Source organism: Myotis daubentonii, chromosome 13 (assembly GCF_963259705.1).
Source record: "Myotis daubentonii chromosome 13, mMyoDau2.1, whole genome shotgun sequence".
NCBI classification, from domain to species: domain Eukaryota; kingdom Metazoa; phylum Chordata; class Mammalia; order Chiroptera; family Vespertilionidae; genus Myotis; species Myotis daubentonii.
This window is the reverse complement of record NC_081852.1, coordinates 14,248,838-14,276,033: the sequence shown is the minus strand read 5'-3', so window position 1 is coordinate 14,276,033 and position 27,196 is coordinate 14,248,838. Positions and strand designations below refer to the sequence as shown.

General features: G+C 48.3%; 1 protein-coding gene across 3 annotated transcripts in view; it reads left to right on the top strand.

Moving 5' to 3' along the window:
- LOC132214775 (pulmonary surfactant-associated protein D-like) overlaps positions 1-22,700 on the top strand; it is a 69,577-nt gene extending 46,877 nt beyond the window's left edge. For 2 of the 3 annotated variants that reach the window (XM_059662206.1, XM_059662205.1), the window contains exons 2-8: positions 5,869-6,064; positions 11,041-11,157; positions 11,399-11,515; positions 11,790-11,906; positions 12,289-12,405; positions 13,003-13,086; positions 22,145-22,700. In XM_059662206.1, the coding sequence (XP_059518189.1) occupies positions 5,869-6,064; positions 11,041-11,157; positions 11,399-11,515; positions 11,790-11,906; positions 12,289-12,405; positions 13,003-13,086; positions 22,145-22,524 (1,128 nt within the window). In that variant the 3' untranslated portion in view covers positions 22,525-22,700. The remainder of the gene's footprint in view (positions 1-5,868; positions 6,065-11,040; positions 11,158-11,398; positions 11,516-11,789; positions 11,907-12,288; positions 12,406-13,002; positions 13,087-22,144) is intronic. The other variant, XM_059662207.1, reaches the window with a different exon arrangement.
- The last annotated feature ends 4,496 nt before the right edge of the window (positions 22,701-27,196 follow it).

The following is a 27,196-nucleotide window of genomic DNA, read 5'->3' as shown; positions in this document are numbered from 1 at the left end:
TCAGGTTTAATATGAGCATGATGTTGCTATATGAGAGATCAAATACTTGAATGAGGTTTTGGAAGACTTCAATATATCTGTCAGGGTCTTCTGAGAACTTTCCTAGGTCACTTTTAATTTGTCTCATGTCCCGAGGTGAAAAGGGGATCTGGGCTAAAGTATGGCCAGATCCTTCATCTGTCTTGGGGCAAGCTGAGGTTGGCTCAGCCCTGGGCGCCCGCCTTCTCCCTCGGTGGACTTTGGGTTGTTATTGCCAGGAGTGAGGGATTTTACTTTACATTTTTAATATAAATTTGGCCTGTCCCTTAGGGTAAAGAAAGTTTGGACATATGGGACTTCTGACCATTTCCTATTTTTTTTTAAACATATTTTTATTGATTTTTTACAGAGAGGAAGGGAGAGATACAGAGAGTCAGAAACATCGATGAGAGAGAAACATCGATCAGCCGCCTCCTGCACATCCCCCACTGGGATGTGCCCGCAACCCAGGTACATGCCCTTGACCGGAATCGAACCCGGGACCTTTCAGTCCGCAGGCCGATGCTCTATCCACTGAGCCAAACCGGTTTCAACCATTTCCTATTTTTTTCTACAGAAAAAATCTAATTGTAGGATGGTGTTATACTTGAGGCTTCCCTCTGAAGGCCAACTCTCCCCATTTGCTAGTCGGTATTGAGGCCGAACCTGAGTGCAGAAAAAAAAAAATCAGGCACTTTCTTCTTAAGGTCTGTGGGTCAAACTTATCCCAATTCTTGAGGATACATCCTAATGGACTGTCTTTTTGTGGTGTAGAAAACACAATTCCTATCTGAAAGAAAAAGAAAAAGATGTGCTCAAGGATGTTTAAAAGGGCTTGAGTGAACATTCCAGGTCCTGTATCCGCTGTGCTTTAGAAAGAAAAGGGCCTGGTGAATATTCCAGGTCCTTTGAAAAAAGCTTAGAAAAAAAAGAATGCACAGAAAAAGGGCCTGAGTGAACATTCCAGGCTTAGGAAAGGTGTCCCTGCCCATGAGGCGTCCCCCACCTGGCCAAGGCTCGAGGGAGTCCCCACTCTCAAATTAGGAGTGAGGGGTTCCTTGCCCACACACGACCTTGAACAAGGTGGCCGGGTGGACTAGTCGTACTGACCACCGCAGTGATGACCCGAGCTCACGCAGAGGCCATCCACTGGCCTCCCGTGGAAACGTGTATACCCCGTGTTATGGTCCAGGTCCTTTGTCTGTAATTAAAAAGGACCTGAATGACTGTAATGTTTGAATTACCCACTGAACTGGGTGGATTAGAGTGCCCGCTGACCTCAATTTCCGAGGGGTCTACTCTAGGATGAGGACTTAAGAGAGTTCTACGGCACCTGAACCCTGGTTTGGCCAATATCCAGTGATCCAAGTAAAGCATAAACAACTCCGGCCCCCACCCCTTGTATGCCCCCCATCATTAAAGGATTTATCCTCTGCCTGATTTTATATTTGAAACTTCCTGCTCACTGGCTTAACTTTTAGTTTCTACTGACCCTTAATTTCTGCTGTTTCATTTTCAAACTTAAAAAATGTCATCTTCCTTTAAACTGGACAACCAACTTGGTTGCTCCCCTGCTGGGAGAGGGACATGCTAGTTGATTTTGCAGGGAATTACAAAGGCACACCTTCCTAGTTTTTATGAGAAAGAGGTGCTGCAATCTCCTAAAGGTTTAAAATACCTTTTAGTTCAACTATGACCTGCTTAGAAGCCTGCAATTTACAGTAAGTCAGAGTTTTCTAAAGACTTAAATGCACCAAAGTAAGGCAATGGCTGTCCAATGACAAAATCCAAAAGTGGCATGGTTCTAGATTTGTTTAAAATGCAATTGATAAAACCTTTGTTTCATAATATTCTGAGACAACTACTTTCTAGTACAACAATCTATTTGTATGTAACATGTGGCACATGGTTTACTGCAGACGGCACATTAAAGCATTGAAAACAATTTATAAATCCTAATAGGAGAAATGTTAAACCCCAGAATGTCACTGGCAGACACAGAGAATTATCACGCTTGCTCTCCTTCCCTGACTGAGTTTCCTGTTTGAACTTGGCTTTGAATCTGTGTAAGTTGTTTCTGAAGTAGACTAAAACCTTTATGACATTCAAAGTATATGTATTTAAATAGAACATTGCTATTAAATTTATTTGGCAGAGTTTCCTCATGCAACTTCAAGTATATTGCATTGGTCTAATTTAGTTCAAATATATTTCTTTTTAGGGAGAGAAAAGAAATCTTGTTGCATCACCCCAGGGCCCTCGGGGTGTCACAAAATCTGTCAGTTAAATTCTTGAAATAGTACATTTGGAAAAGCTGTCAAATATACCCAATTGAAAGATTATTACAACTTAAACCGGTTTTTAACATTAAAGATTTGGTCTTGACCACAGAATTAATTATTTTCAATCTGGCCATTAAATTTTTATATGATATACTTCGAATGTCAGAGAAAATGCTGGGAGGACACGCCTATTGTCTGTCCATCCCCTTGCCACCTCGCTGCCATGCCCCTAAGGGCCTGGGGGCGGGGGGCGGGGGTTGTGACTTCACAGGCAGGCTTTGACCACCAGTTCCCCCGTTACTGCCAATGCTGCCTACAGGATGTTTTAATGGGCATGATGCTGGGTGGGGCTTTACCAATCCCCCCCCCGTGCCCCCCCCTTTTCTAAGGGCCGCCCCCTTTGGAACCAAAAGCCGCTTAGTTTCTGAGTAAAAGGGCTCTTTTTCATTTTCCTGCTTCACCCCAGGTGGGGAAGACAATCATACAACTTTAGCTGGTGGTCTTTACTTAAACTTCCCTGGGTTAACATATATGCAACCTTCACAAATTTACACTTTCAAATTCGCTTCAGAATCTTAAAATGTTAACCTAGCAGAACAACCTTGGGCTCTGAGCGACACAAAGCCTACACGGAGCAGAGACAGAGAGCTTTCTGTCTTCATAAAGACGGCGACGAGCAAACCAAGCCGGCAATCAGTAACTAAGGTACATCACAGCAAAGAGACTCTCAAGATTCAAACCCTGCCACGTGTTCCTCCTGGCCACAGCAGCTGAGCCCCGGCAGATTGGGACGTTCCCTATCTTTAAACAGACGAATTCAAACATGAACATGAAACATTAATATAAACACTCCCATACACAATATTTACAAGTACACACAATCCACAGATACTCTGCAAAGCACTCCATTAAAAGCAATGTCTCTCGTCCCGGGTTTGGGACTGGCCCTCCCCAGAACCTTAGCGTTTTCCAATGGACAATTTTTGGCCATGTGGCTTAGCTGATTGCCTCGCATTCCCCTTATGTCATTTTCACCATTTTCCAAAGAAAACTGTCTCAGGGCTATTCTATAGCATCCATAAAGAGTTGGGGCTCCGGCCAAGGGCCACCCAAAGTCGGGTGGGGCGCCTCTCCTTGAACTAGCCTTTCCCTCTACATGGGTATAGAACAGTGATGGTGAACCTATGACACGCGTGTCAGAGGTGACACGCGAATTCATTTTTTTGATTGATTTTTCTTTGTTAAATGGCATTTAAATATATAAAATAAATACCAAAATATAAATCTTTGTTTTACTATGGTTGCAAATACTAAAAAATTTCTATATGACATGGCACCAGAGTTAAGTTAGGGTTTTTCAAAATGCTGACACGCCGAGCTCAAAAGGTTTGCCATCACTGGTATAGAAAGTCCAAGACACATTCCTTAATTTATGAGAAATGACTCACCTTTCCAAATTTCAAATGGACTGGGAACTAAAATCTGGTGAAAATGAGACTTTTAAGAATGCTCCCGAGAGTGTCCGACCATTTTACAGAATCACAATGAAGGCGAGAAACAAGTTACCTACTAATTAGTGGGATAACTGAACAGCTATGTTTGGTGGTAATGCTTAATTCTCTGCAAGGCTAAAAACTTCTATAGGGATGGAAAACAGTTAGCTGGCTCTTCCTTTCTTAACTCTTGCCTAGAAAATTTTCCCAGGACCCTTACTATAAAGACCTGCACCAATGGAGGCTTAGTATTTTAAGCTTAGTGGGTCCTGGACCACGGAGGCAGTGGTCATGGGTGGGTACTATTTGACCTGACTGAGATAGAAAGCAGAAGAAAAAGGCAGATGATTCTCCAATTAAAACCTGTTTGGGATCTGGGCCAGGGGAGTGGACATATGTAGTGGGTCAGAAATGTGCTGCTTTTGGAACTGTGTCTCAGTTTCTCTCCCAGCTGTTTACGACAACTGTGAGGATCTGGGATGCTGGGTGACCAACCCTTGTATGCATCCCCTGGACGGGTCAGAATTAAATTACATGCGTTGTTAAAACGCTAATGAGGTGGTCTACACGCCAGGGAGAGATTCGCTCCCAGCACCTCCGCTGTGGCTCTTACTCACGTAAGAACATGTGAGAATCCCTACTGGAGGGAGAATTATCTCTTTGATCTTCGGAGCTGGGCAGGGAACCAAGCACTCATTTAGTCGATGGCAGGGCTTTGACTTGTGACTGGCGGGCCCTATCGCTCTAGGCCGACCCGGCACCATTTCATCCTTCCATGGGAGGCTTCTTCTTCTAGCGGCAGTCACCCTAGTGGCTTTTACTTGATTGACCCATGCCCACTTTGGTTTTGGCCATGGAGAACACATCCAGAAAGGAACAGAGAGAGAGAGAGAAAGAGAGAGATGCCCGCTTTTTAGACAGCAGCCAAGTTTAAGTGACTGGCAGGCATCTGTCAGCCTCCAAAATCATACGAGAGACAGAACAGAGACAGAATCCGTGGCTACTCACCATTCGACGTGAAGAGGGTTGCCTGACTTATGGAGACATTTCTGGCCATTGCACCATCTGATATGAAAATTTTGGACTGGAACCCAGAAAATTTGTCCGCTGGGATAGAAGAATGAATCCACGGACAGAAAGTGGTATGGCAAAGGTGGAAATTTATTGAAGAACAAGTACAGACTCCCACATGGGAAGAGGGAAAGAGTCCCATAGAATAGATACCCATGTGGGGAGGGAGTTCCGTTCCCCTATGGTTTATAAAGGCTGCAGATCCTGGTGCCTTGATAGCCCCTATGATTGGTCACAATTTCCTTAGACTGGTTGCTATAGTAACTCCTGAGCTCAAAGGTTGAACCTTACATGGGATATGTGAGGTCCCCCCCCCCACCCTCCTTCCTTATTCTTTTCCTATCCCCTTTTGGCTTTCTTCTTTTGCCTCTTTATTTTGTAGATATCGACCTTTTGCTGTTCCCAGCTTCCTCATTGTATGGAAATATACCTGTTGCAGCTTTCCAGCTCCACCATTCTATGGAAATATACCTTCTTCTGCTCTGCAGCCCTGTGCTTCCTCCATGGTTCCCCTAATTTCCAAAATTTCTAATATTTCCTAAACCTGTCCTATCTTACCCCGAAAATTCCCTTTTCAACAGGAAATGGGTCTGCCCAGCCATCTTACTGATACAGACAGGGAGAAGGAGGTTCAAAGTGGGGAACTGTCCTGCACAAAGGCACTTCATGAGTCCTTCCTGATGTGACAGGTGGCCTCAGTGAGGAGTTCACATCTTAGACGTACTGATCACAGTGTAAAACGGAAGGGACAAAACAGGGCATCTGAGAAGAGGTAGATGTTGCTTATAACCATGTCAGAGTTCAGCTGGGTAACTCATGCCCTCCCAGGCCAAACTGTATGGCCTCCTTGTCCTAAATTGCTTTCGGAGTCCTGCTGCTCCTGATCCCACAGAAGGGGCGAGGCGGTAAGAAAATGCCTCTCTCACGTCCAGGAGGTGGGCTAAGCACTAACCTGTGTCCTGGAACCAAGAGCATGTCCTTTCTCTTTCTGTCCACCACTGAAGGCCCTGCTTCTCCTCTCCATGCTGGTCCTGCTCACACAGCCTCCAAGGTCATGGGGAACAGAAGTGACGACCCTTCCCCAGAAACCTTTGATTGATGGCTGCACCCTGGTCATGTGTAGCCCTGTGGAGAATGGCCTGCCTGGTCGTGATGGACAAGATGGGAAAGAGGGCCCCCGAGGCGAGAAGGGGGATCCAGGTAGAGCTGGGACCATGGGCTTGTCCTGGTGGGCATGGGTGGGCACTGGAATTGCAACCAACTCAGCAACTCTGGATGTTCTGCTGTGGAAGCCCTGGAAATGGAAACCCACCTCCTTGGGGAGAAGTCCCCTAGACATTCAGTCCACCTAGAGCACCTCGTTACCAGTTGGCAAATGACAGGCTGCCCTGAGCCCGGAGGTGTTATTCCCCCTCCCTAGCTGTCAGGATTCCTCCCCTAGGATCTTCTGATTCCTCTCACCCCAAGAATGAGCAAATCGTGGGTAAATGACTGGTATTTGTGGCCCTCTAGAACCAAGCTGTGGCACTTACAATTGTTCATTGTGGTTGAATGATTTCTGTGCAGAGTGTGAAATATCTAACTAAATTCTACTGCCTGAGAGGTGGGCAAAGATGAGGCTCTGTGGCCCCACACTCAGGCCTCATCAAAAGGATTTACCTAAATGCACTATGGAGAGGAGGAAAAGGAGCTCATGATCCTATCTAATAAAAGAGAAACATGGTAATTGGCGTACGACCGATACCCTTTTCATTGGCTAATCAGCGAGTTATGCAAATTAACTGTCAGCCAAGATGGCGGCCGGCAGCCAGGCAGCTTGAAACTAACATGAGGCTTGGTTGCCTCAGTGACGGAGGAAACCAACGTTCCCCGCCTGTGGCTGCAGGCCTCTGAGCGGGCAGTTTAAGAAACTCTGTAACAAATACGCCCAACTTCAGCCAGCAGATTCGCAACATTGTAAGCAAAGGCCAGAAACCTACTTTCAGCCGGAGGCCTAAGAGCTGGAGCCAAGCCTCAAAGCTAAAGCTGGCCCAGAATTAAAAAAAAAAAAAAAAAAAAAAAGGAAAAAAGGAGCGTTTGGGAGTTCAGTCACCCCCAGCCTGAAAACAGCCCTCAGCCCCTCACCCAGACTGGCCAGGCACCCCAGTGGGGACCCCCACCCTGATCCAGAACACCCTTCAGGGCAAACCAGCCGGCCCCACCCGTGCACCAGGCCTCTACCCTATATAGTAAAAGGGTAATATGCCTCCCGGAACCGGGATCAGCGGAGCCGTGAGGCCTCCCGGCACTGGAATCAGCATGACAGGGGGCAGCACCCAAACCCCCTGATCGCCCTGCGGCTCTGTGTGTGACAGGGGGCGGGGCCTCAACCTCCCTATCCACCCTGCTCTGTGCCTGATAGGGGGGAGCTCCCCCCCCCCCCACGGGCCCTGCTCTGTGTGTGACGGGGTAGAGCCATAACCTCCCCATCGGCCCTGCCCTGAGTGTGAGAGTGGCGGCGCCCCAACCCCCTGATCCGCCCTGCTCTGTGGGTGACAGGGTACAGAGCCCCAACCCCCCTGATGGGCCCTGCTCTGTGTGTGACAGGGGGTTGCTCCACAACCTCCCCATCGACCCTGCCTTGAGTGTGACAGGGGGCGGCGCCCCAACTCCCCAATCAGCCCTGCTCTGAGCCCGACCAGGGGCTGCACCTAGGGATTGGGCCTGCCCTCTGCCACCCGGGAGCAGGCCTAAGCCAGCAGGTCGTTATCTCCCGAGGGGTCCCAGACTGCTAGAGGGCACAGGTCAGGCTGAGGGACCCCCCCTCCCCCCCCCCCCGAGTGCACAAATTTTTGTGCACCGGGCCTCTAGTATATAATAAAGAGAAACATGTAAATTGACTATCCCTCTGCTACACACAACAGCCAATCAGGAGTGAGAATAGAAATTAACCTGACAAAGATGGCAAGTTTATTTGCATACACAGGCACTGGGCGGAGAGCAGAATGGGAGAGCTGGCAGCTTGGGGTGATGTGGCTACCTCGGACACTCCCCACAAGCCACCGGGTGGAGAGCAGTCTAGGAAAGCCGGCAGAGAGTGCAGCGGCTTGGGGAACTTGGCTCCCCAAGCCACCAGACGGAGAGCAGAGAGGGAGAGCTGGCAGCTTGGAGGACTTGGCAGAGTGGGAGGCCATGGGACAGAGACAGAGCAGGAAGGGAAAACCAAGAGTAGGGGAACACCAGGAATTCTGGAAATAATAGTTCTGATGGCAGCCCCAGGACCAAAAGCAGAAGCACAGAGTGCAAGGAGCACCAGGAATGCTAGGAATAGTAGTTCTGGTGGCAGACAGATCTCTTAGACCAGTGGTTGGCAAACTGCAGCTCGCGAGCCACATGCTGCTCTTTGGCCCCTTGAGTGTGGCTCTTCCTAAGCCTTAGGAGTACCCTAATTAAGTTAATAACAATGTACCTACTTATATAGTTTGAGTTTTAAAAATCTGGCTCTCAAAAGAAATTTCAATCGTTGTACTGTTGATATTTGGCTCTGTTGACTAATGAGTTTGCCGACCACTGTCCTAGACACTAGAGCAGCGGTTCTCAACCTTCCTAATGCTGTGACTTTTTAATACAGTTCCTCATGTTGTGGTGACACCCAATTTCATTGTTACAAGTTGAACATAATTAAAACATAGTGATTAATCACAAAAACAATATGTAATTATATATGTGCTTTCTGATGGTCTTAGGCAACCCCTGTGAAAGGGTCGTTCAGCCCCCAAAGGGGTCGCAACCCACAGGTTGAGAACCGCTGCCCTAGAGCAAAGTGAGCCTGGAGCAAGTTACTGTTGCGGTGGGGGATGGAGGGAAGGCAAAGGTGAGAGCTATAAGTAAAATCAGAGTGTCTAGGAAAAATTAAAGGGAAGATATCCTAAAGCTTCCAGGAAATCTCCACCAATGAAGCAAAGAAAAAGAAAATGCCTCTATTAATCTGTGAGCACCAAACCAAACTGAGTTGGGGTCTCAGACAATTCGCTCATATGATTGCAAAGACAGACAAAAGCTCTCAGATTGGAGAGGACTCCCAGATTGGAGAGGATACAGGTTGGGCTGAGGGACCCCCACACCCCCCAGTGCATGAATTCCATGCACCAGGCCTCTAGCATTTTATACCTGGACATTTGCAGCTTTTGACCTTTACCGGTTTTACCCACCACCCAGCTCCCATCTTATGCAACCACCAATAATCTGATCTCTGCATTTATGAGTTCAGGTTCTTTGTTTTGTTTCTTAGAATCCAGATATAACTGAGATCATACTGTATCTGTCTTAATTTGTATGACTGATGGCACTTAGCATAATTCCTTCAAGATCCATTCATGTTGTGGCAAATGGTAGGATTTTTTTATGGCTGAATAATATTCCAGAGTGTGTGTGTGTGACATTGTTATCCATTCATCCATTAGGGACACTATTAGGTTGTTTCCACCTCTTGGCTACTGTAAAAAATGTTGCAATGAACATGAGGGTACAGACATCTTTTCAAAATAATGTTTTATTTCCTCTGGATAAAACCCAGATGTGGTATTTCCTGGATCATACTTTTTTTAAAAAATTATCTTTTTAATGTCTTAAGGAAACTCCATATTGGTCTCCATAGTGGCTGTACCAACTTACAATCCCACCACAGTGCACAAGGGTTTTTCTTCTCCTCATCCTCACCAACACTTGTGAGCTTTTATGTTTCTTATAGTCGCCATTCTAGGAGGGGAGAGATGATATCTCGTGGGTTTGATTTGCATTTCCCTGGTGACTTATGTCAGGGATCATTTCTGATATAAAGTTTGATCCTACAACAAAACAACAAGAAAACCCACTTCGTGGGAAAACATATTTGCCAATGTCATATCTGATAAGGGCCTAATCTCCAAAATTTATAGGGAACTCATACAACTTAACAAAAGGAAGATAAACAATCCAATCAAAAAATGGGCAAAGGATCTAAATAGACACCTTTCAAAAGAGGACATTCAGAAAGTCAAGAGACAAATGAAAACATGCTCAAAGTCACTAATCATCCGAGAGATGCAAATCAAAACAACAATGAGGTACCATCTCACACCTGTCAGACTGGCTATCATCAACAAATCAACAAATGACAAGTGCAGGAGAGGATGTGGAGAAAAAGGAACACTTGTGCACTGCTGGTGGGAATGCAGACTGGTGCAGCCACTATGGAAGACAGTATGGAGTTTCCTCAAAAAACTACAAATGGAACTCCCATTTGACCCTGTGATCCCACTTCTAGGAATATATCCCAGGAAACCAGAAACACCAATCAGAAAGGATATATGCACCCCTATGTTCAAAGCAGCACAATTCACCATAGCTAAGATCTGGAAACAGCCTAAGTGCCCATCAGTAGATGAATGGATTAGAAAACTGTGGTACATCTACACGATGGAATACTATGCTGCTATAAAAAAGAAGGAACTCTTACCATTTGCAACAGCATGGATGGAACTGGAGAGCATTATGCTAAGTGAAATAAGCCAGTCATTGAAGGAAAAATACCACATGATCTCACTCATTTCTGGATAATAAAGACCATTATAAACTTATGAACAAAAACAGATACAGAAGCAGAGCTGCCTCGAACAGACTGTCAAACTACAGCAGGAAGGCCGGGGAGGGTGGGAGGGCAGGAGGGGGGTGGGTAAGAGATCAACCAAAGGACTTGTATGCATGCATATAAGCATAACCAATGGACATAAGACACTGGGGGGTAGGGGAGGCCAGGGGATTGTCAAGGGCGGGGGGGAAAAAAGGAGACATGTAATACTCTTTGTAATACTTTAAGCAATAAATAAATAAATAAAGTTTGATCCTAGGAAGGGGAAAACAAGGAGTCCATGATCCTGATCCCCTACTGTAAATCTTCAGCCTCAGGGCATGGAGGGTACACTATATGGAAATCAGACAGTTCTTGGCTTGACCCCCACACCAGCTCTGGCAGGCCTGGTTCCTCACCTGTGAAATGGGGATGTGCAAACCCGTCTCCTGGGTCACCACTGGACTGAGGAGTGTGGAGGTGGAATGTCCACACCTGAGGAACCTGTAAGAATGCAGGGGTTGACCCGCAGGTGCTGCTCCTCCTAGGCCCAGGGCCAGGTTTATGCCCATTTCTTCTGCTGCTGCAGGTTCACCAGGAGCTCCAGGGCCCATGGGGATGCCTGGACCTGCTGGCCCAGTTGGGCCCAAAGGGGACAACGGTCCTGCTGGAGAACCTGGACCAAAGGGAGACTCGGGGCCACGTGGTGAGCAGTGGGCGTGGACTGCAATGCCTGCCACTAGGCCATGCAGGAAGATGCACATAGCCATCCCAGGAAGGAGGGTGCCCTGCGGGTGGTGCTGTGTTCATGCAGGGAAGGCGGTAATACTGCTGGGCGGCATCTGTAGGATGGTGATGTTCTCTGACCTCTATGACTGCTCTCACCTTCTCACCCTCTCCCCCTTCTGAGAAGACTCAGTGCACTGACTGGCTGATCCTTTTTGCAGGACCTCCGGGACCACCAGGTGTGCCCGGGCCGGCTGGACCAGAGGGTCCCTCAGGAATGCAGGGGAATGTGGGACCACAAGGTGAACCAGGCCCCAAAGGAGAGCCTGGGCCCAAAGGTAGGAGGTTGGTGGGTGGAGGTCCGGAAGGGAGAGGGAAGAGTGATAGTGGCAACCCATGATGTGACCTAACGATATTCAGTGTGCAAGGGAAGCCAGGCCATCACCACTGGCAGGCCTTACTGCCAGCCCTGCCCCCCACACCCGCACATCTGGAGGAGCCCAGACAGGGGGTGCACAGCCCCCCAGTTCTCCTTCTCCATGTGGAGCTGAGGAAATAATCCAGGCTGCACACACTCTCAGCAGCCTTTGTCTCAATCTGTTCCTTCCTCAGGAGAAGTGGGTGCCTCAGGTGTGCAGGGCTCTGTAGGGCCAAGAGGCCCCCCAGGTTTCAGAGGAGAAAATGGCGCCCCTGGTGAGCGTGGAGCCCCTGGGCGTACAGGGGAATCAGGTGAGTGATGGGAAAAGCTGGGCGGGCCTTTGGTCCTCCTGTGTCCACCTGAAGCTGCAGATGCCTGTCCCTCCCCCATCTCCCGCCAGCTCAGAGCTGCAACACTGGGCCTCGGGGAGTCTGTGCAAGGAGGTGCCTCGCTGGGCTTGAGCTCTGTAACTGGGGAGAGTGTGCTGTGAACAGAAGGGACAGTCTGCATCCTGGGAAGGCCGGGTGCGGGGTGATGGGACAGTAGTGTGCAGAGAGGGTGCGTGGCTGGCTATGGGACAGACTGTATGTGGGAGGGTGTATTGCTGGACAATAGCACAGCCCATATGCCGGGAGGGGGGAAATGGGGGAAAATGTGTGCTGAGCTCACCCTCCTCTTCTTGTCTGATCTCAGGACTTGCAGGACCTTCAGGCCCACAGGGACCTCCAGGAGCCAGGGGCCCCCCAGGACTGAAGGGGGACAGAGGTGTTCCTGGGGAGAGAGGACCAAAGGGAGAGAGTGGGCTTTCAGGTAAGGTCGCCTCCCCTGGCTCTGGGCACCCCACCAGGGTGCAGAGGGAGGAGGGCCCTCTAGCTCAGTGGTCAGGCCATTGTGGGAGGTGGGGGTGTGTGAAACTGGGAAAGGCTGTCAGGCTGAAGGTAGGAAGATGAGGCTCTGGCTTAGACCCAGTTCTCGGGGGAGGGCCAGCCTGAGCAGCTTCCACCTGATCACTGGGACAGCTCAGCTCTCTCTCAGTTCATCAGAGAGCTGTGAGCACCAAATAACCCAGGGATGGGGAGTGCTTGAGGGACATGCAATTCCCCCCTCTACTCCCCCCGACCCCCAGGAATGTGCTCTCAGACTCTCAGAATTTGCTGTGAAATGCCATCTGGATCAGAGTTAGTCGGGTGCCAGCACCTGCTCAGGGTACAGCATGCTCACAACAGAGCCTCAGGGACCTGTGGGCAGCAGGGCCAGCTGTGTCAGCGGCTGTGGGCTTCCTGGGGTCCAGCCCCTTAACCCTCCCCCAGGAAAGCCTGTCACTGAGCACCTTCCCTTGGGACCCCGACTCTGAGCCAATCCCTGGCTGTGAGGGACTGGTCTTCACTGGGCCTCTCTCTCCTGCAGACATCGCTGCTCTGAGGCAGCAGGTGGAGGCCTTGCAGGGGCAGGTAGGACAACTTCAGGCAGCCTTCCTTCAGTATAAGAAAGGTGAGTTCTGGACCTGGACCTGAACCTGAGCCAGTCACCAAGGGCAGGCCCCAGGCGGGGTCTGTGTTTGGGTTTGGAGTTGGCCGGGCCTGAGGCAGGCCTGGTTCTAGGATTGGGGGCTCTAGGATGGTGGTGGGTTTGGATGATGAGCTGGACCTGGGACTGGGGCAAGACCTGGGGCTCAGGTAAGTGTGGAGCAGAACAGGGCAGCCACATGTTCCAGGAGCTGGAAGTAGATGCCAGGGACACGGAGCAGGGCATGGCCCTTACACCAGCTCAGTGGGCTGGCGCCAGCATGGTCAAGGCTACCAGCTCCAGCCCCCACCATCACAGCCACCTGTGACCCGAGCCAGATCAATGCCCCAAGCCCAGTGCAGTTCAGACCTTCCCTCCTGCAACCTGTGCTGGTCCCTGGATACCCCACTACCCAGGATGCATTTCTTATCTCTATGGGGCTAGTTCTGCAAACCACTCAAGATGTAGCTGCCCATCCCACAGCAGCAGCGACTGCAGACACTGTCCTGAGAGTTGGGGCTGGGAAGCTGTGCTTGCATTCAAGGCTGTGAGGGTCTGACCTTGGCATGTGGCCATTGAGAGTATCACCTGAGACAGGCCCTGGGTCTGGCAGGGGGCAGGCTGCCTCTGGGCTCTGCCCAGTGCTGGGCTCTCCTGCTCCTCCCTGGGTGTTCATAGTGGAGACTCTCCCCTAGCTTGGTTGCTGAGGAGTCAGAGGCCTCCAGGAGCACAGCCCAGTGCCTGTGCCTGTGGCATCTCCACCTCAGTCCCTAATTTGCCCTCCTCCTCCCTGCTTTCCCCATGTCAGCTTTGAGCTCAAATCATTCAGCAAATATCATTGATCCAAAGAGGAGTTTCTGACAGAGGAAAGCACACAGGGGTTAGACATGGAGTTGGCTCCTACGTACCTAAAATCACTAAGTACCCACATACCAAGGGTGAGGTTTCAAGCATTTGGTATGTCTCCCTCTCTCCACAAACATGCATGTGTGCTCACTCCCTCACATGCACACTGATGCAAACAAAGGAAAATTCATGGTATACACCTGATACACGTGTGTGTATTACACACATGCCATCACTCACCTCACATCATCTACACCCACACGCACTCACTCATATTCACACACACCAGGTGGGCCTTCAGTGCTCCCATATACCTTCAAATGGTCACGTGGCCATATTCATGTATGCACACACAGACCCATCTGGGTGCATGTAGTGAATGGCAGATGAACTCCTGTCCAGGGCTGCTCCAGGTGCCCTCCTGAGCCTGTGAAGAGTCTGGCCCCTGAGCCCTTGTGGAAGGGTCACAGTGAATCAGGGTGCAGCCTGGGCTCCTCAACAGTCCTTTGGGGCTGGAGCACAGCCCTCTTAGGAGCCCTGAAGGCTTCTATGCACAGACCCAGAAGTCAAAGGGACGGAAAATGTGCCCGGCCAGCGTGGCCCAGTGGATGAGAGACAGCCTATGAACCAGGAGATCATGGTTTGATTCTTGGTCAGCGCATGTGCCTGGTCTGTGGGCTTGATCCCCAGTAGGGGGCATGCAGGAGACAGCCAATCAGTGACTCTCTGTCATCATTGATGTTTCTATCTCTCTCTCCCTCTCCCTTCCTCTCTGAAATCAATAAAAATATATTAAAGCACACACATAAACACACAAAACAAAGGGATGGAAACTGAGATGGAATGAGAAGAGATAGTTTTGTTATATTCTAAAATAGAAGATGCCTTAATCAATAAGCCAAATTATTTTGTAGTCTTTTATTATTATGCTAGCGCTAGTGGGCTCAGAGAAGAATATCTCTGTCAAATTCTGGGCCCCAACATGGTGGAACTTTTCTCTATTTATACTTTTTCAGCTCTTTGTCTTCCAAATTTGGAACGAGACTTGCTGGACCTTCTGAGAAAGAAGTCCTGTGTGCTGGGACAGGGCCGTGAGACCATATCTCAAGGCCTGGCCTGTTGCCAGCAGTGACACCTCTGTCTGGGGCATAATTTATGGCCTCTCTGGGATGGGAGTATTCTTATTTCTCATTATTATTTAAGCAAGCAAGCGTTTACAGAAACCAAAATAACAGGGTTAAAATTTCAAACGGCAGTTTTTACACAAGATGGAGGTTACTATGCTTCATTCCCCCACTGGTTTTATGTACAATCCAAATCACTGATTCTTGTTGGTCATTGTCAAGGAGGGAGTTAAATTGACCCCTGAGAATTATAATCTTAATTTTCTGTCAAATAAAGTTAGTAAGCCAGTTCTTAAGGGCCCGGATGAGGGACAGGCGTAATCTTTAGAGGGTCTGAAGAGTCCTGGACTCTCTATTCTGCCTGAGCTGCCTTAAGCTGGGTGTGATGAAGCCACATCAAGTCCCGTCGACCTTGACTATTGTGGGGGTGGTCAAGATGGCAGTGTGTGGTCCTTTCCAGGTAGGAGTCAGTCCTAGGGTGGCCAATTTCTTTATCTAAACAGAGTCACCAGGGTGGAAAAGACAGACCGGATCAGAAGTTGGTAAAGGCAGAGCGTCTCAGATGTGCTCCTGGAGTGCTTTCTGGGTGGACTGTAAAGCCTGTAAGGACTTGAGTAAAGATTGGTTATGGATTACAGCTTTTCTAGATTGGGTAGATCGTACTTATCTCTTAGAAGCTCTGCAAGCTTAGTGTGGTTCCGTGTAAGCTGGTGAGGTGGGTAGGTCATGGTCTGGAAGAATCATTAGAATCTGAAGAGGCCCCACTGGTTTTAGGACAGGTTCCCGGGCTACTTCGTCTGCTTCCTTGACAAGTATGGTGGCGGCTGCTACTGCCTGGAGGCAGGCAGGCTACCTAGATGCAACGGGGTCAAGTCTTCTGGACAAGTAGGCTACTGGCCTTTTCTAGGGGCTGAGACTTTGGGCGAGAGCCCCGTTGGCTATTCCCCTTGTTTCATATACATAGAGGTGGAAAGACTTAGTTACATCTGGTAGCGCTAGTTGGCCCATCGTCCTTGCTCTGCTCATGTCTGCCTCACTGCCAAATATATTACCTCAGGGATCCTGACTCTGAATTCTTTTAGGGAAAAATGGACGTCGGTGGGCTCTTTTAGCCACTTCCATGCTGAAGAGGGACAGAGTTTTCTTTTCAGAGCCAAGAGATCCTTGCTGTCTGTCAGAGGGGTCTGGGCCTGGGCACAGAAGGAGGTGGGCTTGTGACCTGGTGGAGACAAAGTGTATTATATAATTTAGTATTATTGAGCACTTAGAATAGCAAGAGTTATAACAAATGGTCTGGTGGAAGGGAGAGAAAACGTTTCAGTTCTAATAACTTCTATTGAAATAGAATTTTTCTCCTTAAAATTACCCTTATGTTTATTAAAAGAGCTAAATTAAGACCAATTTATCTATTGTATTCAATTTGGCCTGATAGTTTGCATAAACACAACAAGAATGGTAACTGACTACCTGTGCTGGAATTTCATGATTGAATCTTAATGTGCCCCGTAGGGCCAGGAAGCCAAGCCATCCAGCTGCCATCAGGCTGCCTACAGTATCTGTTGAGTTAGGTGAATTCCTCACCTGCAGTGGCTCTACCCAGGCCCATGGCCTAGGCTTTAAGGCCCATTCAGTAGACCTCCTACTCCTTGCGGCCTAGCGTGAGTGGGGGTCCCACAGGGATGCAGAGGTGCCCTTATTGCCCCCCTTCTACTCTGACCAACCAGCAGCGATGGTAGGGTATGGGCCTGACGCTCCAGCACCATCCATTTTCAGGGCTACCAAGCAGGATACCAGGCTTTTTCCGTGGCACTTTTATTGACTTCAAGTCTTCAGAGTTCAGACAGGGCTCTTTAAAACATGATACTCCAGTCAAAGTTTCTGGTCAATAAAACCACTTTTGGAAACTTGGTCTTATTGAATGTATGCAAAGAAATGCATTGCCATGATTTATTTATTAAGAATTGCCAAATTTCAGAGGAATTATATGAGGAAAAAAATATACTGACCTGCTTTAAGATCTGATTTTCTTTGCCAGTCCTTTTTATGGAATCTTCAGAGTAATATTTTTCTAAATGTATTATAATAAAACAGTAACTGTCTTTAAATGGCAAGGAGAAATTTAAAATGTGTCTATATTCAAATAGATAGTCACAGCTGTCCCATTAGTAGTGTTCCCCCTACTTGACTTGTCCTTAAACTACATATGGTCTTTGGGAGGGGTGACACGCCCTCTCAGAATGGACTAAGGGAGCTTTATCCCTCCACGGGGTCTCACGTGTCACAGGACCTCACAGGATCTGTAATTCATGTGACAGTGGGCTGTTACTCATTCTGTTCTAAATAGGCCTCCCCCACTTTCCTAAAGTTGAGGTTTGCGCCACCCCTGACATGGGCATGGTCACACAGGCCTGCAAGGCAGTACACAGGCTGCCAACTGTCTTTCAATAGAGATTAAAACCATCAGGAAAAATACTTGCCTATTTGGGCACCCGCCCTTTTGGCAACTGCATTCAAATCTGTAAGAGAATTAAAGGTTAATATAACATATTAACATAATGAAGTACAATATTGGCACTGTGGCCACTTCAGGTAGCCACATTTTCTGCTACCAAACATGACACATGGTAGGGCTATACAAACATCTCAGGGAGGTGACTAAAGTCTATTCTTGACCTTCCCACAGAAAGCAAAATTGTCCTTGTCTCTCTGGAGTTATGTCCATGAAGACGCAGGTATCATCTAAGTCCATTTCGCAGTTTTCTGCCGGCCACTGTCAACTGCAGTTGAAGTGCTGAAGTTTTAACCCTTGCAGCACAGTTGCAAATGGGAAACTTGACCAGCTTCATCCCCGGCCACTTTTACAGATCCCAGGGCCCAGTTGCTTGTCTCCTTTTAACCAGCAAGCCAAATGCTTAAGTCTTTTATTATGTGTTGTAAAACACTCATAACTCACTGGGCAGCAACTTGGGTGTTGGGTCACTGGCCTGTATTATTTAATCAATTTCCTTTTAACATTTCTCTTTTCCTTTGTATTACATACACAACCTTCATAAATTTCACACTTTCAAATTAGCCTTTAAACCTTCTTTCTATGTCCTTCAAAAATGCATAACCTATGTTCTTCTATGTTCTTCTATTAAGTATCTCTACTCTAATATTCTTTCCTTTCTGTCATACTATTAGCAACCTGTAGACCTTTTTTCCTTTTTTTTCTTTAAAATGTTCCTTTACCCTTAGAAACCTTAATTTTTAATAATTATCCAAGAGTAAACAGCCAGCATTTCTTAGATTAACATTTATGAACACACTTTTAATGTACTTTTGCTTTCAAGAAAATATACCTTTAAAAAAGTATAAGAGACCTTCCTTCTGTAATAAAACTAAGAGCAGATAAATTAAAACTTGTCTAGCAGTTAATGTTTTAGTTTTTTTTGGTTGTTTTTTTTTTAAAAAAAAAATATTTAGATGTTTGCCATTTAACCCAGCAATGCTCCAAAGCCTTTAAGTTAATTAAGAAATTTATTATAGACGCAGGCTTGGATTTAAACTACTACATTTTTCCTTAGAGATAACATCTAAGGTTACTACTGCAGCTTCTGTTTCTGGCCCTCTGGGCCAGCCCTTCCCTAGGCCGCTGGTTCTACAATTGTGAATACCATGTTAGTTTTCTGTTTTTGCCTTTCTTACTTTATGGGCATAGATATTCTGAACTTCTTTTAACAGCTTTTCTGCACTTCTATGTTACCTGGGTGTAGGTGGGCTGAGACCAAGGGGGCCATCAGCAAAGAGAGTAGGGAGAGATAGATTTTCATTGATTTTTTGCTGGCTTCTCTAAAAAGCCCCTTTGTCTGTCTACCCACTCCACTCCCCCACCACACCCTTCACCTCCGGGCAGCAGGACTTGGCTCCTTTTTTCCCCCTTAGTATTTATCTTTCTCCCTCTCCCCTTCTCCTGGCAGGAAGATATAAGAGCCAGTAACTAACAGGCTAGCAAAAAATTAGCCCTTTGTTTTAAACTTCTCTTTGAGATTTTTATGACTTTACACTTTTTTGCAAATAGTTAACTTTATAACTCACTTTTTTTCTCGCTTTTCTTTCCAAATAGTAAACTTGCATGGGTTGTAATCTTTACAAATTTTGTACCTTTGAATTAACCTTAGAATTTTAAAATTTAACCCAACACAGCAAAATCATAAATCAGGGCAGAGCAAATTAAAGTCTCTACTTTACAGATAGAAACCTCCCTAGCTAAGAGTTCTCTGGTGAGCTAATACTTAAAAAAAAGAGAGAGAATGTCATCCTGCAATCTCTTTTACAGTCCAGTCCTACTGGGCTTCCCCCCCCCCCCCCACCCCCAAAGCAGGGCTGGCTTGCCCCAAACAAATTAAACAAAGAGACAAAGACATCAACAAATACTCTCATGTTTTTAGCCAGATATTTCTCACAGTTAACAAAAGCACACAAAAGCACCGGACAATACAAAGCAGCTCTCACACTTACATTTACATACCAGTCAGTCTGAGCCACCTCCCCTGACCCCAAAGGCAGGTTTGAACTCAGACTGCACTTCGGAAGTTAAACAGTTAATCAAATTCCTGCCCAACTCCCCGAACAAAAACAGACTTGGAGGCCTAACAGAAACATGTGGGGGCCCCCCTGAACCCACGCCCCAAGAACAGGATTCTGGACTGACATCTCGGTGAGAACCTACTGGAGAAGTTACAACTGCGTCCAGTCCTTCTTCTCGGTAACAAAATGACCAGTAACACAAACAAGGAAACAGGAAAATGAATTAGAATTTACTTAATCAAATTTACTCGCCTCCAGAGGTTTATTGTTGTTGTTGTTCTTTTGTTTTTACTCTGAAAGAATGCAGGGGCATGTCAGGCTCTTCGGTTTGGCTGCCGGAACCACCAAGGAGTGTCTCCAGGGCTCTGGAAGCTTTCCAGGGGGCGCCTCCCCTGAAGAGCTTCCCAGGGGCCTGCAGCCAGGCCAGGGTTGGCCATCAGCCCTTGGCGTCTGAGACAAAGTGCTAGTAAGCACTGTCTCCCCATACGGGCCACCAAATGTTATATTGTAAATCAGAAGATGCCTTAATCAATAAGTCAAATTAATTTGTAGTCTTATTATTATGCTAGTGCTAGCAGGCTCAGAGAAGAATATATCTCTCAAATTCTGGGCCCCCAACATGGTGGAAGTCTTCTCTATTGATACTTTTTCAGCTCTTTGTCTTGCAAATTTAAAATGAGACTTCTGGGCTTTCTGAGAAAGAAGCCCTGTGTGCTGGGACAGGGCTATGAGACCACATCTCAAGGACTGCCCTGGCACCAGCACTGACACCTCTGTCTGGGGCATACATAGTTTATGGCCTCTCTGGAATGGGAGTAGTCTTATTTTTCCTTATTATTTAAGCAAGCATGCATTTACAGAAGCCAAAATAACAGGGTTAAAATTTCAAACAGCATTTTTTTACACAAGATGGAGGTTACTATGCTTCAGTTGAATGTCACACAGGTGTGCGTTTATAAATTGTATTCCCATCTTAGAGATGAGGAACTGGAAACCCAAAAAAGGAAGTGACTTTCCCTTGTCCACCTGGACAGTCATGGCCACAGTGGGGCTGAACACCTGGCCCTTTGACTCCCAGACAGGCCTCTCTCCAGCACTGACTCTCTCCTGCCCCTGACGCCCATGCACACCTCTCAGTGTTGTGCCCAGATTTCAAAGTTCCCAAGACCCCCAGGGAGCCAGTCAGTCCAATGCAAAAGCAAAGAGTCATGTATTTCAAACCCGGGTTTGGCTCCCCTGCCACACTCACCAATGCAACGGTAAGCTCCAGTGGCCGAGAGAGAGAGGCCTGATGGGACCGGGGGTTTTAAAGGGGGGTAGAGTGAGGGCAGGAGAGGGGACTGTGGGCCCCGCCGATTGGCCAGGCGCGAGTCGGGTCATCTCTATGGCGCGCACGTCCCTTGATTGTCATTGGTTAGTTTAAAGAAATCCTGGGCGTGGCCAGCAGGGGCCTGGGCTTCCGGGAAGAAGGCACTCTCCTGAGCACATGGCGGCCGCCCCAAAAATGGAGGACCCAGGGCAAGATGGAGGGCGCGGTCCTAGCCCGCCCCCCCCCAGGGCGAGCTGAGCCCGGGCTCCAGGGGCCAGTCTGGTTGCTGGGGGTCCAGTAGATCGACCAGTTCCAGCCCAGGCAGGAAGTCCACATCCTCCGTCTCGTTCCGGGGGTGTCGGCGATCGCCTCCTCCTCCATCTCCTCGGGCGAGGGCACGCGCCCCGCCCAGCTGCTGCTGCTGCCACGTGGGTCCGGTCCGGGGGCGGCGGGCGGGTGGCAGCCTGCGCCGGGCTCCCGCCGTGGGCTGGGGAGTCGGTGCCCGAGGCCGCCAGCAGCGTGGTCAGGCCCCGAGATGACTCGCCCTTTCATCAGCTGTCCTTGTCCTCTCTCCCAGCTCTCCAGCCTCACCCACATGCACACCTAGAGGCCAGCACTGGGCGCACACAGTGCAGAGATTAGCACAGCGCTGCCCTCAGATGGCCCACCCTCTCCTCTTCTTTCCCACATCCACACGCGGCACGGACCTCCCTGTCAATGCCACATGCCCTGCTGTTGTGCAGGGTCCACAGTGAGGTCAGAGGGACCACCTTCCTTCTTTTCAGCTCTCAGAAGATGCATGATGTCATTTTGCTGCACGATTCCAAAGCTTCCCAGTCCCATCCAGTAACTGGGAAACCGATTCAGCCATGCAACATGGGATGATATAGAAAGAGCACGTATCAGCTTTAGTGTGAGATCAGATAAGGGTGACTCCCCAACTCTACATGTGATGGTCACATGAAGTTGAGCCACTTACTTAACCCCTCTGAGCCCAGTGTTCTCACCTGTAACTAGACAGGCAGATCCACCTCCCAGAGCACACTGCAGAGCTGGGGTCTAACCATTGTCCTCCCTGGTGCTCTGAGGCCCTATATGGGAGGCCTGGGGCTCTGGTTGGAGCACAAAGTTCTCAGAGCCATTGAGCTTTGGCAGCTGCTCCCAGAACCCTAACCTGACTGTGCTCTCCTCCTAGTGGAGCTCTTCCCCAATGGCCGAGGTGTTGGCCAGAAGGTCTTCAAGACAGCAGGCTTTCAGAAACCTTTCCAGGAGGCACAGCAAGTGTGCAGCCAGGCCGGGGGGCAGCTGCCCTCCCCACGCACTGCAGCTGAGAACAAGGCCTTGCAACAGCTGATCGAGGTAGAGAACAAGGGTACTGTGTTCCTGAGCATGACTGACTCCAAGACGGAGGGCAGGTTCACCTACCCAGGAGAGAAGACCCTGGTCTATTCCAACTGGAACCCCGGGGAGCCCAACAACAAGGGCGGCAATGAGGACTGTGTGGAGATCTTCACCAACGGCAAGTGGAATGACATACCCTGTGAAGAGAAGCGCCTTGTGATCTGCGAGTTCTGAGCCCTTGGGGTGGGTGGGGCAGCCGTGGTCCAGGAGCTTGGCCCAGTCATGTGTGCTGCCGACATGACAAGGAAGAGCTGAGGGCTCTGTGGCCGGACTTCTGCAGAGTCATGGGATGATGCCAGCCAAGGGCTCCCATGGAACTCCTCTCTCAATAAAATATGAAAATGTCTTCACATACTGTCTGCTCTGTCAGAGGAAGAAGGGCCAGCCTGCTTTCCCAGTTGCAAGGGATAAAATTAAGTCCCAAAATCTGAAAGCTCCTCCTCAGCCCTCTGCCTCCTCAAACTGTCAACCCAGCAAGTTACTCCCTCCTCTGTCACTCCCTCCTCTGTCACTCCCTCCTCTGTCACTCCCTCCTCTTGCTGTGGTATCCCCTTATACCAGTTCCTTATCTTCCTCTTTTGCTAGCCCCTCCCCCTTTTCTTGACCACTTAATGGCGACCTGCTCAAGCCTTAGCTCTCTGTTCTCTCCCCTCCTCACCCTCACTCCAGGGATGAGCTCATTCTGTCCAGGGCTCAGATCCCTGGCACCCACATTACATGCCTGCTCAGGACCTCCCGGAGCCCTGACTCCTCTGGCCAATGCCAGCTGGAGCCCCAGACCTGGGCGGTTCCAGTGGCTGCTCCTTGTTTCAAGGCCTGAGCCCAGGAAGTGGCTGACCTGGCAGGTCATCTGCCTCCCTGGCAGGACTGTGTGGCCCAGTTGAGTAGCCTCCTCCGCATCCCTGCACACCAGGACCTCATTCTACCCTGTCATTGTGACTGCCGGTCGGCTCATGGGAGGGAGTCCCACCTGCACATCCCCATTCCAGCTGAGATCTCAGGCACAGAGGGTCCAGCCACGCTCAGGTTCACCCCCAGCCCTGCCCTGGCCTCAGTCCAGGAGGTTCTTCCCCCACGCCGCCTCAGAGATAGCTGGCCAGTTCCTCCTCCTCCTCCCACAGAGATGCGGGGAGACTTGCTCAAGGCCCCAGGTGTGTCAGTGTTACTGTTACAGAAAAAACTGGACCAGAACCAAACAATGCTCTGAGAGTTTGGAGTTACACTTTTATTCACCGCGGCGGGCTCAGGGAAATGAATCCAAATCTGAGCACAGCTACAAGCAGAACTTCCCTTTTGATAGAAGAGCCAGCCCTTTGTGTGCTTGCTGGCGGCGGCCTTGAAAACTATACAGTTCTATCCAATTAAAAAATGCACCTGGCATGGCATTGGGTGTATCTAGTCTCTAGCCTACAAGGTCAGATAGCTAAGTTTATCTCCCCCACTATTCAAGCAGGCTAGAAAGCGAAGTTACTTTTTCAGAATAAGAGGCCATCCAAAGAATAGCAGAGAATTCCAAACAGTATTTTTACAGAATAGGGGTTTTCCTTCACATTCCTCCCCCGCCTTGTTCCACAAGCTTTTTAGCCTTGTGGTACAACAACCACGGGATGTTAAGGTGAACAGGGGCGTTGACCGATCTTTTACTACTTCCTGCTGAAAAAGGGCGACGTCCAAGGGGTTAACATCCTGTTTCTTCCTCTTGGAGAGGTTTGTAGGGCATTCTTCTGGCTTGTAGGACCATTTTAATTTTAACCGCATCTAAATGGGATGAGATAAAGCGAGTTAACAGAATTAGAAGACATGGTCCTAGGATTATGGCCATGAGTAGCATTAACAGTTGTCCTGTCAATGGAAGGAGCTATTTTCAGATCCCCCCCATGCAACCCAGGTCTCAGATAACTCCTGTTTTATTCATCTTGTTCCTTTTTTTTGGTGTAGGAAGTAGTAATTTTATGGTGCTTCTGTATTCCAGCAAGGGCAGAAGAGTTCTCCTCCTGGGACTAGCCTCGGGTTCCTGCGGCAGTCATAAAAAGACAAAATGAGAATTACTAGAAAGATAAAAACAATGATTATCCAGAAATATCAGAGCATTTTGCCTTTAAGAGAAGATAAGAAACAAAGTGTAAGGAAGAATTCAGCAGGGTGTTCTCTGAATCCTTTGGAGCAGGTTGATTGGCCAGGTCCATTGTCTTCTTGACGGTGATCTGCAGTAGGTGTTTCTGGTCAGAGGTCACTTTCCAGTCAGGCTCCTTGCTGTCCTGGGCACAGAAGGAGTTGGGCTTGTGACCTGGCAGAGACAAACTATAACAAATGGTCCGGTGGAAGGGAAGGAAAACTTTTCAGTTTTAAAGACCTCTATTGAAATAGGATTTTTCTCCTTAAAATTCCTCTATGGTTATCAAAAAGCCAAATCAAGACTAATTTATCTACTATATTCAATTTGGCCTGATGTTTGCATAAACACAACAAGAATGGTAACTGACTACCTTTGCTGGAATCTCATGGTTGAATCTTAATGTGCCCCGTAGGGCCAGGAAGCCAAGCCATCCAACTGCCATCAGGCCTGCCTGCAATATCTGTTGAGTTAGGTGAATCCCTCACCTGTAGCAACTTCACCTGAGCCCACGCTCTAGGCTTTAAGGCCCATCTCAGTAGCCCTCCTACTCGTTGCGGCCCAGAGTGAGTGGGGGTTCTGCAGGGACACAGAGGTGTCCTTATTGCTCCCCTTTACTCTGACCAACGGCCAGAGATGGTAGGGCATGGGCCTGACACTCCAGCGCTAGCCATCTTCAGGGCTCCCAAGCAGGATACCAGGCTTTTCCCGTGGCACTCTTATTGGCTTCAAGTCTTCAGAGTCCAGACAGGTCTCTTTAAAACATGATACTCCAGTCAAAGTTTTCCATTAATAAAACCACTATTAGGAACCAGTCTTATTGAATATATGCAAAGAAATGTATTGCCATGATTTATTAAGCATTGCCAAATTTCAGAGGAATTTTATAAGGAGAAAAACATACTGACCTGATATGCTCCAAGATTTCCTGATTTTCCTTGCCAGTCCCTTTTCATGGACTCTTTAGAGCAATATAACTGTCTTCAAATGGCAAGAAGAAATTTACAATATGTCTATATTCAAATAGATAGTTATAGCTCCCTCTGTAGTAGGGCTCCCCTCACTTGACTTGTTTTCTTAGAATGGACTAAAGGAGCTCTATTTCCTTTCAGGGTCTCACATGTTACAGGACTGCCGGAGTCCATTTATTGTCTTTACTAGCTGAGTTTAGACAGAGACCCCCCAAAAAAGGCTAGTAACCTTTGAAGTTCTGGTGAAGGTTAGAACTGTGAACTACCCAATTAATTTGGGTGATAATGGTTGAAGCATCTCCACCTTAGTTCACTTAGTTCCTTGGGTGCTTATGTAGATCTTTGCTGATTGTTGTTGATCAGATACTCCTGGAGATCTGTTGATGAGCCAATCAGATACTCTGCCTATTCCTGAAAATTGTCTGCTGATGTGTGTCATTAAAACCTCCTTACCCTAAGGGCTACTCCAGATGAATAAAAGCTTGGTGAGACCTGAGCACGGCGGAGGAAGTCTTTCCGGACTTGCCCGCCTGGTCCCCCAGTATTGCAAAATTATCTTGTGTCTCTTTCTTTCATTTGTGTGCGGCTCCTCTTCCAGATATTGAACCCTGAACCACGCAGGACATGGAAGGAATCACTCAACACAGGACCTCACAGGGTCTGTAATTCCTGTAACAGAAGGCTACTATTTACCCCTTTACTATTTCCTTTTGTTTCAAACAGGCCTTCCCCAGTTTCCTACAGTTGAGATTTGTACCACCCCTGCCATGGGCATGGTCACACAGGCCTGAAAGACAGTATACAGGCTGCCAACTGTTAACTGTCTCTTAATAGAGACCAAAATCTGATGGGTATTCTTCTTTGCCCAGTTGGGCACCTGCCCTCTTGGCAGATACAGCTACATTCAAACCTTTGAGGGAGGGCAACTCAAGTTCACTGTCGACTCTTCCTACACAAAACAAAACTGTCCTGGACTCTCTGGAGCCATGTCCATGAGAAGAAGGTATCAGCCAAGTCCATCACGTAGGGTATTGCTCTAATGCCATACAGGGTGATCCATGCTCTTGGCTGTAACCAGCACCTGGGAATGTAGCAGGAGAGTCATCTTGCTCAGTTCTCTGCAAGCCACAGTCAGGGCTTGTGTGTGACGGTTATTCTTCTCTTCTCTAGCCACAAACACAGTCTGAACAATCTCTATAAAATGCATTCTGGCACAGGAGAAAGTTGTTTGCTGCACAGAGGCAGCTAACCTCTACACAACTGGGCTCGGACATCTGCCCAGCAAACTGCAGTCTATAAGTTCAATATGCAGCCTCCAGTTCTCCTAACCCAAGGAGGTTTCGGCCAGTCTCTGAATCAGACTCCTCCCCTCTTGGAGAATTTCAAAGTCCTGATGGCTCCCAGGTCCAGGGAAAGTACTCTTTTCTTTGCCCCTTTGTTAACCCTGTTTATTAGTTACAGGGCCCTGCTATCCTTGACTTCCCACCAGTCCCCTTTGTGGCAAAGCAACAACCAGGCCTCTCCCAAGGGAGTGCACTAGAAGAGGATATTAGCCCCTCCTCTTTCAGCAGCAACAGGTACTGAACCCTTTCAGTACATTTGCAAACAGGGAGCTTTCGCTAGCTCTATCCGCAGCTTTCCCTACTTCTCTCGCTGCTGCTTCTTCTTTCAGGGCAGCGGGCAACTCAGGCATCCAGCCCCCCCCCTTGTTTGACCTGGCTCCTAGGGGCTGAGTCTGCCTAGCAAACAGTTCTAAACTTCT